At 30.8% G+C, this 15,586-nt stretch overlaps 1 protein-coding gene across 13 annotated transcripts in view; it reads left to right on the top strand.

The window, feature by feature from the left end:
- Mmp1 (Matrix metalloproteinase 1) overlaps positions 1-15,586 on the top strand; it is a 61,574-nt gene that overhangs the window by 17,637 nt on the left and 28,351 nt on the right. For 8 of the 13 annotated variants that reach the window (XM_014241140.3, XM_070108700.1, XM_070108705.1 and 5 more), the window contains exons 1-2: positions 924-1,331; positions 9,757-10,015. In XM_014241140.3, the coding sequence (XP_014096615.1) occupies positions 9,842-10,015 (174 nt within the window). In that variant the 5' untranslated portion in view covers positions 924-1,331; positions 9,757-9,841. Of the gene's footprint in view, positions 1-922; positions 1,332-1,409; positions 1,663-9,756; positions 10,016-15,586 lie in introns of those variants that run through there. The other 5 variants (XM_036372314.2, XM_070108701.1, XM_014241139.3 and 2 more) reach the window with 4 other exon arrangements.

Genomic DNA, 15,586 nt, shown 5'->3' with positions numbered 1-15,586 from the left:
TATGCGTAAAATTGATTAAATCGGTATCCACCACTACTTACTACTTTTTCCTTATTAAGTAAACTTAATTCGCTTGGAAGATTGTTTATATCAAGCAACGCGACTAGATAAAACTAGCAAAACGTTTTCCGTTCTTTCAGATTTAATTATACATATACTTGCTAAAAGTAATGCACCTATGAAGGATATTATAATGTTTTTTCTTGTTTTTCATATAACTTTTCGAGGGTCTAAGGAACACTCTTATTTTAAACTTTGTACTCCAATACGATGACTATTTATTTGCATAACGACGTTTTTATTCCTGTAAATCTTAGTATACATACATATTGTACAATATTTCAAACATATGTTTGTATGTACCTAAATGTGTTGAGGTGCATACTTATGTATTTATGCACTTGAGAGGGTGTGGGGGTATTATAGTAGCGGTGCGTACCGCTTTACCCACAACAAGTGAGTCTGGCGAGTATGACAAACTCAATTAATTCCCAGAAGTCAAATATTAATCATCGACCAACTATGAGCAGGGGAAGGTCCCCCCAAAAACAAAACAACCTCATTTTTTTACACAAACGTAGTGTCTGCAAAACGAGTTAAACAACACTTGCTTGATTTTCGCAAACTTAACAGCCGCTTTCAGCCACTACACAACAATACTTAGTGAATAGAAGGGCAAAACACTGAAGATCGGACAATAATCATAACAAAGTAAATGCATATATACGAATACATTTAACTCTCAGTCGAGGGAGTAAAATTTATCAAAAACAATAAAAACCGGAGAGTACAGCTCAAACAGCTGGAACAAATACCGACACGATCATTGACAGCACAAAGTCATCAACGAAACAACAACCGAAAGCTCCACCTTTGTATTCTCCACTCATATCGAATACGAAGTAGCTTTTCAGCAACTGTCCACCGATCAGTGGGTGACTTCTGGTGCCGCGTAGTGTACGTCATATTGTCAGTTCAATTTTGCTCGCATCGTTGGGCGGTTGTGTTTTAAGAAGCGAACAGTTTTTCGATTTTTAATGAAATTTGTGTTACATTTCATAACTTAAACGACAAAGTTGTGTGGTTAAATGTGGTACTTACATGATCATATACCACTAGAAATTGCCTTAAATAATTGAACCTAAAATTAGTGCAGCTTCATTACATACGACATTTCGATCACTCAGCTTAAACCGTGCAGTACACACGAATATTCATCGAATCGCGTCTATTTATGTGCAAAGTGAATTAAATATAGGTATCCCATTAAATTCAGTTGCATGGCAGAAAAAGCTGCCACTTCAAATCCAGTTACCAGCAATTGTCATTGTGTAAGGAATATTATCGTACTTATCTTTAACTTCATGTAACTCATACTGTCAACATGAACATATACGTATATACAAACATACAGACGAAATAATGTGTACGTCTGTTGCGCGTAATCTTATATCATTACCTACAAATATGTACATATCTACGAATGTATACCCTAAACATGCTAAGCATTCTTTCAACAATATTTTCTTCAAATACAATAACTGGACATATTTTTCCGTTCAATTTTATAATTGATTTTGTTTTGGTCGTGGAAAAATCGAACTAGTGCACAATTAGCGAAACATCTAACAACCTTTGACAATGTAATGTATATATAACGCGGTAAGCATAAGTTAAACAAATATACATACATGTGTATGAAATTACAGGAGTGTTGCCTAGACAAGAACCTGGGATAGCCGAATTAATATTTTGAAATTTGTGCACATTTTACATATTCATTCCCATGTTTTGTATATAAGCTGTATAAGTACTCGCCCTTGAAATTGGCCGAAAAGAAAACCCAAAGATAATAAATTCCCTAGCCCTTTCTCGTAATCTTATCTCAAAATTGTTCAACAAGGTTTTTGTGCTTGTGGTTTCACTAAATATACCAAATAAGTTTTTAAAAATATTATGTACAATACTTGTATGTATATATACGTATCAAAAAATAAATAAAGAGTGAGCTAACCCGAACTTTAAAAACTCGAAAAATATGGGCGTAAAAAGTTCATTATAATTTTAATATGTCACCATAATTTATGAGAATTAACTTATACATATTTGTTACTAGCATATACGACGTATTCACTTGACTTTGTTAGAAATTCCGAGCTTAAGTTGACGACTTTATGTTAACCAAATACAATTTGTGGAGCAAAATCGTCCATCGTTGACACAAATCTACCTCGTCTTCAACTTTGTCTTGATATCTATGGTAATAAGAGACATTATAAAATGACACTCATTAATAAAAATGAAAAAGTCAACTATTTATAAACCAGGTAGATCTAAAGGTAATTTGATTCCTCCTAGTTACAATGGTAACTTACCTAGTTCAGTAAAAATTCATATACCGAGTCACCAACAGAAGGAGTTACGGATAAATATTGCCTATGAAATCCTCTTTCCATTTTGAACATTTTCTATTTTATTTTGGTTTTTGAATTTTTTTGACACAATTAATAGTTCATTTTTATGGTTACTCTGAAATGAAAATTTGTTACATTCTTAGCCCAATGCATATACATACATACAGGACAACATCAAATGATCTTAATCGATCAGAAAGATCGCGTTAGAATAAACTTATGGACCGACTTGCATTTATTAAAATAACATACAAATTATTTCTTAATAAAGGATTCAGGAAAGCCGTAATATGGTTGTTGTTGTTGTAACATTGATATATTTAATTATGCGTATGTTCTCAAATCAATTAAAATATGTACATATGTATATATTAAAATATGTAAGCATGGGTACACAGAGAAAACAGCTCATTTGAGATGTATAGACATGTGTAATTATTTCACATCTTCGCAAATTCATGGGACTATACTAAGTCAAGAATACTTAACATGGATACTAATGAGTCATACACTACACATACGTGCATTTGTATGAAAGTATGTTATTCCATACTCGTGCTGTTATTGGAAGATTTTTAAAATGTTGACTAATGACAGTAAGCAAAGACAAACGTTCCTTTTTAAAAATACCTATATATAGCCATCAATTTTAATATATACTAACCACAGTAGATAGGTTTTGTTTTGCAAACCTTAGTAAGGGTATGTTATTAAAAGTCTCCAACTTAACAACATCAAAGGAAAGGACATTATTTTTTTCAAACTGCGAAACATATTTGATAAGAACTTGAAGCATTAAGAAATATTTGTATGAATTAGAATTCACACATGGGATATACTAAGTTATACTAAGAACAAGTATGTGATTTGAGATGTGATTAAATTTGGTGCTTGTAGTCGAGTACATTCCGAGTGTGACTTAAACTTTGTGGATAAAATTCCAGTAGTAATAAGTCTAAAAGCCTAACATTATTAAGTTCTTTTAAAAAAACTCTCCTTTCTTAGGATCACCGTAAAGATGAGCTGCTAGCAAATATCGAAAATGTATTGTTTACCATTCGTGGACTCGTCTTGAATTAAAAACTGATTTTTGATCAACACTTTTTCTTTATTTTTATTTTATTAATTCAAAAGACGTATTATGAGCATATTCTTGCTGTTCATAGCAGTAAAAATAAATAATTTGACTTTCCATTAATTGTATCTCTAGTAGAAGTAAGTAAGACATGTTAATTAGCTTACATATATACATACATATTTTTATGTTCTTATATACACATTCATCACAGCTACATAGCATTTATATAGGTATATGTATATACAATACATATATTCGTCACATTTTTTTTCCAAAGTTGCACAAAATGGCGACTGTTTCACCCTCATCGGAAATTTTATATCAAGTTTGCATATTCCTAAATTGATAACCTATGGAGCTCATAAAACTAAAATTAAAAGCATACTCCAACTATTTCGTTTAGATGAAATGTGCATTTAGTAGCATGTATAAACCTGTGTATAAAAATATATTCACGACCAAATTAAGTTGGATATATTACGCGATGAATGTACATATTGTACATGGTATAATTCATATACAACTGAATGCATATCATATACGGTTATATAATATATAAATATATATGTATATACCTATACTTATGTATATGTATGCTTGCATGTACATACATATATTCACAGCAACAGACTCATCCAACTAGCCACGGTTGGCCTTAAACTTCATAGTTGACCTTCAACTTAACTCAACTGTTACGATAACAATTGCTTCTAAATAATGCAACAAATGTATACGTTTAGCCTGCAGTGAAAGTTGTCTCTATTATAAAAAAATTAGGTTTTTTAGTTTAAAAAGTTCTTAACAAATTTGTATGCAGACATTCGGTCGTAACCTTTTTGTGGTGTGGAATTTCACCTACATACATTTATACATATGTAAATGTGGAGAGTTAAAAATACACTGACATTAAAAACTAAGTAGATTTATTTTCATTTGATTAGAAATCGTATAGGATTACCCAGAAGTTGCTAAAAGTCCTAGAATTTGGTAATATTAAAAGGTTTAAAATCAGTAGCAAATATAATTTATTGTACTAACCGAACTGGTTGTGTTATATCTTGAAACCAGTGCAAAATATATATGTAAATGCCCGTATTTAGAATAAAGGTTAAATATAAACATAGGCGTGTATAGGGTTTTACCCCATAAAACTGTTTGGGATTTTCATGCTTCGATAACTTAGTTGATTATTTGATCAACAATGAATTGTTGGCACCAATTTCCCGAATAATGATCAAATAATTAGATGTGTATGTATGTACATACATAGATATTTAATAATAATAGTAACTTACGAGCAAATCTTTTCTTAAACTGTCCAAATTAGACATAATGAATGATATGTATGGGTATAGTAATTTGACGAGAAGTTGTAATGAAGATGCATTTGTAGATTCGATAATGCTTGCTAAGGCACGATTGATAGTAGAAAAAAACCATGGAACAAGCGTTCGTATGTATATACTCGCGTTGAATATACAAGTATATAAATATAAATAAAATGCATGGCTTTATACATACATATGTACATATATACTTACGATACATATGAAATTATAGCCGGTTAATAGCCGGTTTCCATCTTTAATTTTCAAAAAATATGGAACAATAATGCCTTCTGCATGCAAATCACACCACTTTGTAAATTTTTCTGGGTACAAGGGACCCCTGAAGGATCTCTTCAGTATTGTTTTATTTTGCTTATTCACGTACCCTCTAAGCCGGTAATGTCGTAAATTTGTGACCCAGAAAGTGAGTTTTAATAACTTCGGCTTAATTTAAAACACATAGTACTGAACATAAATGTTATTTACATCCCTGCTGGCTATTCTATACCTCTAAAAGAACCCCCTATATGTAAATATTTGATATGCCTGATTCGTGCAAGCGCGAATGACACAAAAATAACTATACCTCTTATGACTGGCGCACACCAAAAATATGAAGACTTGACAGTGAGATATTTAGCAATGTTACTTTGTTGTGGAACACGCACACATATATAAATATATATACTTGTAATACCATATTTATACTTTTATATCTGCAAAACCAGAACATATAGACATTTTTGTGTATGAATCAGAATGCCGACATGACCTTTTAGTTCGCCATAAAGGTTGAATGAATATTTATCATTGTTAGATTTAAACGTAACGATATCATGAAAATATCACAAAATACCATACAGAAAAGTGTGAATGTATAAGTGCGTATACTTGTAGAATGTTTTTTAATAATAATTTCATTTAGGATATATGTCGGGTTATAATAATCAATATTTCATTATAAAGTACAGAGCATATAAAAAATAATATAAAGCATCCAACTTAGTTCGGGAAAATCGAGACAAGTGTGGAAAAATTTACTGTAAGGTATACTTATATACATACATACGTATGTCAATATCTTCAAATGAACAAGCTTATTAATTCTTAATAGTAATTTATACTTCATATATCATTAGTCATTAGTTGTTTAGTTATATTATGAGGATATACAAACATATGAATCATATGATTTGATAATAAATGTACACAGATTTCATTTGGATACACATTTTCTACAAAATACAGTGTAACCTTGATATAGCGAATCTGAAAGGAACTAGAAAATATTCGTTATATCGAGTTATTCGTTACAGTGAGGTTTGTTATATTGAGGTTAAATTGAACTTGATTTTTTATATTTACCAATTATTGTACAAGAGGTTTAAGCTTGTGTGTTCCGGTGCAATTAGATCTTAGCAACACTGTTAACTGAATTTTGCTGTTTTTCCCACCATGGCATTTGTCGCCTTTAAATGAAAGGGTTTTGTATAGCAAACACTTATAGAAAAGTGCGGTTTCATCGATGTTATAAATATCTTCAGGGTCATAGCCCTCAGTCTGAAATAAAAGTTTTTATTTCCAGTCGTCACATACTTGTTCATTCACTTCCGCATTTTCACCACATATTTTTCGAAAAATAATCTCATTTCTTCTTTTAAAGTTTTTGAGCCACCCATTACTGGCACGAAATGTTCCAATTCTACTGCAAATTGCTGAGCTTTTTCTTGAAGATTAGGGCCTCCAATTGGTACATTTTTGTCTCGACATTGTTTGAGCCACTTCAAAACACATTCTTCCACGTCCGTATATCCCGCTTTCTTCAGCAAATCTTCCTTTTAATTTCAAAATTGTAGCTAATGTACTTGTTGGAATGGCAATCTCTAATTTTTTTACTAAAGTATTTTCGTCTACAAACTTAATTATTTTTCGTTCAGTTTACAATTAGTTTTTAAAAAAACTGTTTTACGGAAGATTGTAGGTAGTGATCGAAGTTGCAGCGAAAGAGGAATTGAAAATTTGAGCTTTGCATCCTCAGCTTCTTGGAAAAGTCACAAGTAGCTGCGAGCCAATCAAATCATCAGCTTTTGCCAGCTAGTGAAGGGAGTGAGCAAATTATAGTCAAAAAGCGATTAACTAAGGGGGGGATGTTTTTGACTACAGTCAAACAGCTGACGAGAAAAGGAGTCATTCGTTATATGAAGGTTGTGGATCAAAAAATTCGCAGAGTAAAGGTCAAAAATAGTTTCGATCTATATTTTTCTGAGTCTAAAAATTCGTTATCGTGAGGTTGAAAAAACAAAATATTCGTAATACCCCGTAAAAGGTATATTTAACATGAGCTCTTATGGGCAATGCTAGGGGGTTTTGAAAAATTCGTTATATCAAGGAATTTGTTATATTGAGGTTCGTTATATCAAGGTTTCACTGTAATATGTTCTCGTTTCTGGAAAGTCAGCACTAATTGATAATTTTTAAAATGATATTCAGCACTTTTTCGAGTTTATACGCAACATTAGGTAGCAAGTTAAAAGAGAGTTGGAAATAAGGAAATTATCCAAGATGGTCTCACCAATGATCCTTTCTTTATTGAAAATCAAACATACATGTATTGTAATATATCCATTGGGGAATAAATTTTTAATTCAAGTTGGAATTATATATTATAGTGTATGTAAATAATAACCTATATTTAAAATCCTTGGCAATAATTCAAGATTAAACACGCCCCTTAGACTGGATAATTCCAAGTAATTCAATTCATTACCAATTCAATAACATCGCTGAATAACCAATTTGCATTAAAATATTTTTATGAGGAAATATTTCTAATATCATTAACATAAGTTGGGGGCCTTTTTTTAAACGATATGGATTGACACATTCAGGGGTGTTGTGGAATCTAAAACAAATTTGCGTAGTTATCAGAATTGCAAACAAATTCTGATTTTTTGGGTTGGTTTTTCGTCTTTTCGAACATATGCAAAACTAATATTCAGATCAGCTGCTTACTATTGTGACAAAACTTGCAAATTAATAAATTTGGAATCGTTTGATAAATTTGAAATACTGAATAAAGTCTACTAAAGTTTATAACGAGTTTCGCTCTTATTTTATTGAAAAAAAAGCAACGAAAAAATTAAAAGGAAGATATTAAAATATCACAGTAATCTACTTGATGCACATTTGGGTATTTATTACGTTTTGTAAATCCTCTTAAAATATCTGGATTTTTTCCATAAACTCGTAACAATATTAAAAAAGAATTTCTTAACATACATTTCAAATCTGTCAGCGACTATCCACTTGCTTTGTTTCTGATAACAAAACCGATAAAATTGGTTTTCGTAATACTCAAAGTCGTTACAATTTCTGTTTCGAACTAATGAAAAACTATTTTATTTGTGAAGGGTATCAATTTTTCTTACTTAGAATGCATTTAATCAGGGGTTTTGTAGAATCTGATAGTTGCCGGAATGAGAATTGAAACCGACCTAACTACATTTTTTGATCGTTGATTGAAGTTTATGTCGTATCATCCAAATTCACTTTTCTTTCCCTGTTGATTTCAAATTAACGCTCCTATTATTTTGAGAAGCCAAAAACAAAACTTATTTGTGAAAATCGGTAATTATCAAGCACAGATAAAAGTCAAAGGCAAACCTTAAGCGACATCATAATTTGCACTAATATTTAAACAAATTACTAAAAAAAAGAACACAAAAAAATAAAAAATATAATTTCAATATTTATGCAACAGCACTTTTATTATTTTGATAACAGCGACATATATATTTCTTAGGGTCTCCGACGTTTTCTTCTGGGTGTTAGGGAACTTCGTGATAAACTTAATATACCCGGTTCAGGGTATAAAAATTAACTTTGCTATGCAACTATTTCATTTAATAGTAAGTAAAAGTGTTGTTCTCCTCCAGATAGGGACAACAATAATCCAAATATCATTTAAAACAACCAAGAAATCTTAAATTGCATTTAGATAAGTAAAATATGTTGCCTTTTAACTCATTTAATGGTATGGACAAGTAATTTTTCTCTTTTCTAATTAATAAGAAAAGGAAACTAGCATAATGTGAGCTAAACTTTCGAAATGCAAATCTTTTTGCAAACTTATTTGCAGTTTGATAGTTTGAATATTTTTTCTTCAAAGTGGTGGCAAACGATTTGTGGTTTGCCATAAGACTGAGACTGATTAAGATAATAAGTCTACCTAAATCTACATATCGAAATTTTATATCGTGGTTTATACTCCACTTTCAAAATACTGCTTTAAAACACAAAATAAACTCGCAATACAATTAGGAAAACTTTAAATGGAAAGCAAGTGACTTTTACAGTGTAAATAGAGTTACAGTACTTCTTAAATACGATTCAGCAAGCTAATTTGGGCAAGTAGAGATTCACTTTTAAAAGTTACTTTGTAAACAAAATAGGATAAACACAACTCTATCTGTTAGCTCCTGCTTAAATAAGCCTACCGCGTTCATATGTATTCGTGAATCTGAGCTTGTTACACTATTTTTACAAGCAACGCATTTATGCAACAACACTATCACATCAATTTTTGACAGCAATACTCGTAGTTAAAACATCATTAACAAGTTTCCTTAAAAAAAATGTCCCGACCAATATGTATGTATGCATATGTAACATATGTATGTATGCATATGTAACATATGTATATACATATATGCAAAATAAGATATTGAATTATGAGCTAGAGCATTCGCAAGATATGTATGTTATTATTTCCTTTCTCTGGGTGACATGTTGACAATTATTTGGAAATTACTTACAGTTTTAAGTATAGATTTCTTAGAGTTTAATAAATCAATTATTAAAATTTTTATTAAATACTACATTTTTTATTATCTCTTGTACATACATACTTATATTTATACTTACACATTTTTTTTAGATTAATCGAATTGTTTAACTGAAAACTTATTAAATCTACGAGGGGTCTAAAATACTCGGTTGCAAACAGCGTATATAATTGAATTATGTTGTATTGTAACTCAAGGAGACGAAGTACAGCGAAGTGTTCGACAATCGACGGAATTTCCTACAAAATGCGATCCTGCCAACAGTGTTCAGTATTTATAGTTTTAGTCACCTTAGTAGCCGTAATTGGTACTGTTTATCCCAACCCTGTACAGACGACAACACAAGCTGAGGTATGTATTTTTATATACATATGTATTTATCATTTAGTAAATATTTTTTATGGCAAAAAGTTTTAAAACTTATAATTTTTTAATGTCAGGGGTTATGAAATGTAAGAGTCAACATAAGCACAATAAATATCGGATATAATTAAGAATTATATGTACCAAATCCAGTTAAATATCGCGAATAAAATTTTAATTTGAAGCATGTGAAATCTGAGGAAAATAACATAATTTTTCGTGTTTACCCGCAATTAAAGACATAACAGTAAAAAACGGATAAATCGGTAGGAAGGTTCTCGGAAATGCTCATTCATAATAAATACATACATATGTACTTTGCTAATCAATATAATTCGCTTTAAAAAATTCCATGAATTAAAAAGAAAAACTTACAAACGTGCATATTCTTAATCAGGCATGTGATTTCATTATTATTAATAAATGATTTAGAAAGGAATTCAGAATTTATCTTGTTTTTAAGTTCTAATAATCAAGTAAGGAAAAAAGATATTATCTCCGTAGCTCTCATAAATGTATACATATAGGTGTGTACATATGTATGTATATGTAAGTAAAATACGCCTATTTTTAAATATCCTTATATCCTTGGATTATTGTGGGCTACTTTTTTCCCTTACTTCATTTTCTGAAGACTAATTAATGTTAATGTTTATGCATGTATGTATGTATTATAGAAATAATTGAATTGCAACAATTATCATAACAAAAAAAAAAAACTTTAAGTACAATACACATATGAGTATATAGAACTTGATTCCAACAAAGAACCTAATAATTATTGCCGTTGGAAATTGCCATTTATATCGTGACTCCAAAATTTAAAAAACAGTGCTATTAAATACAGCTACTGACTATTGAAAATATTTTCCATTAGTTATTTTTTAGTAGCAATTCATCACAAATCAATTATAATGTTAGGTAACACAACAAGGCTGCCAAGTACGTATAGAATAATTGCATGGCAGAGAGACATTTGTATGTATGTAAGGAATAATGTACTTAATAAATGTAATCAAAAAATTTTTACCTCCGAACTGTCCGATTACTATATATCAACGTATGTACATATGTATATATATTTATATAGGGACAAACTCTCCAAGTGTACATTCATTTTTTCGATGGTATAGCTTTTCTCGTACAATAAACGTTTTATGGTTCTAATCGATAAATAAAAATTACAACTTTATTGATTTTTCGAAATTCGAATCGATTTCGCTTATTTGCAGTACGATTATGAGTGAAAATGTTCTCTTTCATTTGATATTACTAATTTTTAGAAAAAACATATTTGTGAAAAATACAAACAAATTTTTTAAACAAATTCAATTAAACTTCTCAATTGCTTTAAGTCACTTTTTTTCATATCAAAAATGGGTTGAATTAGGTCAATATTTCCCTTAGCCCCCATATTCCTAATAGAAAGCTTTTCGAGCTTCCGGCTGACTTTATACTTAATATATCGGCGAATATGTAAGTTATCTTAATGAAATTGAAATAGAGTATTTTTCTAATAACAATGTGTCTTTGTGCATAAAATTAATAAAATCGGGTAAACACTTGCCCTAGCAGCCATATAACTAACATCAGGATTTCAAAACAAATTTCCAGTTGACATTATCCCACATACATTGGTGATGGTATGTGAGGTACCTTAATAAAACTCAGGATTATCTTTGTCTGTTATTAACACTGGTAAACAAAATTAATTAATTACTTCTTGAAATATCGTCACTTGGCTTACTTGAAATAATTTTTATTGCAAAAAATTACTAATTTCATAAATAAACCGCTATGTCTACTTAAGAAGAACTTGTTTAAATGATCCGAATAGTTTTTGTGCTGTTTGTAGTTTATATATATATACCTATATGTTTAGAAAATGACGTTTAAATGCGTCTAATTCTAAAAAAATGCCTTTTTTAACTACTTTGGAAATAAAATACATAGAATATAACTGGCTGATACGCGTCGATCTTAAAATGGTAAATTTTATTTTGGGTCAACAATGAGAATATACCACATAGCCTTGTTTCATGTGCTTAAGGGATAGCAGAGCCAAGACAGAACACTAGACTAAAAAAGTTTGGCCTTTGTGAATGAATTTAGTATCGGGTAGTATGAATTTGATGAATAAACTTCTAGTAGCCTGATACCGCATTACATTACCCCCTCTTCATATAGAGTTAGGTCTGATAAAACAGTTTGTAAAAGCTCTAAACATGGATGGGAAATGTTTTAAATATATCAGCAAAATATTTCCGAAATTGAGCACAGAAAAAATTAAGCTGGTAGTTTTGACGGCCCTCAAATCAGTGAAGTATTAAAGGACCAACATTTTACTGATTGTATCTACAGGGATTGAATTTAATTGGGTTGTGCAAAATATCTTAGGAAATAAAGCCTCCAGACTACATTCAACTCATTGAGCCATTTAAACCGCTTCCCAGAAAATTTAGGCGACTTAAGCGAACAACAAGGAGAACGCTTTCATCAGGATATTCGCACTATGGAAGAGCGATACGAGGATCGTTGGAATGGCTGATTACTGCTAGAGTATTCAAAACAAGACTGATGTTTCTACTCATACAAGAAAATTTTTTTCATATTAAGTAAGACTAATATATTTTTTAAATCTAAAATTGTGGTATTTTTGGCTAAAAATGTAATATATTCATATTTAGAAAACTAGAGCTGCTAGAGAAAAAACTAGAAGATTTGGAATCAGCGTGGCAAAATCATACAGAATCGGGCAACAAACTTCATAAAACAAAACTACTGTTTCCCAGTGTAATAGTATGTAGAGTGTATAGATAAAATCCTAATATACCTAATACAAGATTTTCAAACTTCCGGTTGGATATAAACCGTATTATCGGTCAATATGTAAGATATCTTAGCAAAATTAATTGAATGTAAATATATACCTAAAATTGGTCCACAACTACCTCGACTCCTATATACTATGTTACATATAATGATTTTCGTTATTCTAACAATCCTTATGCCGAATACGTTGCTCAGTATATGAGTTATATATTTTTAAAATTGCTTGAATTCCAATCCTCTGGTTGATGTTTCGCACCTGAAGGTATTTCCCTGACTTTGGTCCAGGCAAGTTGCAAGGGTATGAAATGTTCGGACTTAGCCTTTCCTCACTTGTTTTTTTATATCGTTTGGATTCTAAACTGTTTTTTTTATCGTTTAGAACAGTGGTCGGCATTTAATAGCATAATTGTGTAAGCTAACTTCATACGTACGCTTACGCTCTGTCGTTGTCGAGACAACCCTGCAGGAAATTGTTTGTCATTATTAATGCTCTATGATATTCAGGGGTGTTGTGGAATCCAAAACAGATTTGCGTAGTTGTCAGAATTGCATTCTGATTTTGAATGGTGTCACAGAATCTGACTGGATTTGCGCCTTTTCGAACATATGCAAAACCAATATTCGAATCAGCTGTTTACTAATGTGACAAAATTTGCAAATGTATAAATTAAGAAGCTTTTTATAAATTTGAAATCCTGAATGAAGTATACTAAAGTATACAATGAGTTCCGCTAGGGCTGGGGCCACATATTTAGTACTTAGGGGCTTGAACAGTTTTGGTTCGATTTAGGCAATTTTTGGTCACAAGGTGGCATACATTAAACGTATTATTCACGCAAAGTTTTACCTCGATATAATCATTGTTGCTTGATATGCGTAGTGGAAATTGAAAGAATCAGATGGAGTTGAAAATAGTGTTATATGGGAAATAGGCCTGGTTGTATTCCGATTACGCCCATTTTCGCAATATAACATAGAAATATGAAAAGAACGCTATGAACCGAATTTGGTTGAAATCGGTTTAGCAGATCCCAAGATATGGGTTTTCACCTAAAAGTGGGCTGTGCCACGCCCACTGTCTAATTTTGAACGCGATTCCTATAAAGTCATCTCATACCATCCCAGAGATAAAATTTAATGTCTCTGGCGTGTTTAGTGCTTGATTTATCGCGCTTTTGAAGTTTTTAACAGTACCGTTATATGGGGAGTGGGCGGAGTTGCCACCCGATTTCAACTATTTTCACACTGTAGGTAGAGGTTCTAAAAACATTTGCTTCCAGTGAATTTTGTTATTATAGCATTAGCGGCTTAGGAGATATGCACATTAAACCTATTTGGGAGTTAAATTACGTTGCTACGTTTCATAAATTCTCTTAAAATTTCTTGATTTTTTCCATAAACTCGATAATTATGACATTTTTTGTTTTATTCTTATGTTTTCCGCTATAGAAATAACGATAAATTAAATCGAAACAATAATATAAATTATTTTCTTAACTTACATTTCAAATCTGTCAGCAAAAATCCTCTTGCTTTGTTTCTGATAACAAAACCGATCAAATTGGTTTCCGTGACACCCAAAACCGATGCAATTTCTGTTTCGAACGTCAAACCAATAATATCTGAATTCATGACACCTACTACATTTTTTTATCGGTTTATATTCTGATTCCGACAACTATCAGATTCTACAGCACCCCTGATTATGAATTAGACCATCGGAAAAATATGGTACACTTGGGAGATTTTGTCTTTATATACAATAAGCTTTCGAGCGCAAAACTGCTTTGTTATCAAATATTGCGAGTATGACCATATTACAGTTTAAGTGCAATTTTTTTAGTCCCAAAATTCTTTTTCAAACTAATATATTTTGGTCAGGAATTTGTAGTTATGATCTATCTATTTTCCTGACAAATATTATATGCTGTCACAAATATTATATGCTGTATCAAAAAATATATAGATATTTATTTTTTTACGCAAAAAATATAAATTCCGTGTTCCCGACGCTTAAATTTAACCTGTTTTGTTAATTAAGTACTTTCAATTGTGCGAACTGAGAATGCAACACGATTGGGACACACCCGAGATTATTGTTTTTACACGTCTGGGATGTTCAACTTAAATCACAACTAAAATATTAGATAGAAAGCAATCAATTTTTTCATGCTTTTCCAAATACATACACACATCTATAAATTTCATTTATATTATTCCCTATTTCTGAACATTACTCGTAAACGTACTGATTGATTTGTGCAATGATCCGGTGATGTTAGCCAGCCTTATTGTTTTCTATGCATATTGTAGAAGTATTGTTAGACTTGTTATATTTTGTAATATATTTTTTTTAACTAAACATAAAAATACCTGGGTTATTTTCTTCATACTTGAAGTTTATTTAGCCCAATAACATTATCAATAATTTTCTCGTAATAAATTTAAATGTAAAATAATTAGCTTAAAGTTAGTTATCTTTCTTAGAGCAAGGTAGTAATAATATGGCTTAAGCTTGAGCTGAGCAACCTGGTTCTAATAAATCTCTCAATAAATTAAAATGAGAATTCTTAGTTTATCATATACGAAGTTCAAATTAAAAGGAAACCCAACTTCGATAATAATCGAAAAGTATGGTCTCATTGTAAATGGAAGAGTTTATACCTCCAAACCTTAAACTGTAAAACTTATGTGTTTTTCACTAATACCTCTGCGACTTTCTCGTTA

Source organism: Bactrocera oleae, chromosome 4 (assembly GCF_042242935.1).
Source record: "Bactrocera oleae isolate idBacOlea1 chromosome 4, idBacOlea1, whole genome shotgun sequence".
Classification (NCBI taxonomy): domain Eukaryota; kingdom Metazoa; phylum Arthropoda; class Insecta; order Diptera; family Tephritidae; genus Bactrocera; species Bactrocera oleae.
The sequence above is the reverse complement of the archived record's forward strand: the minus strand, read 5'-3'. Positions and strand labels throughout refer to the sequence as shown.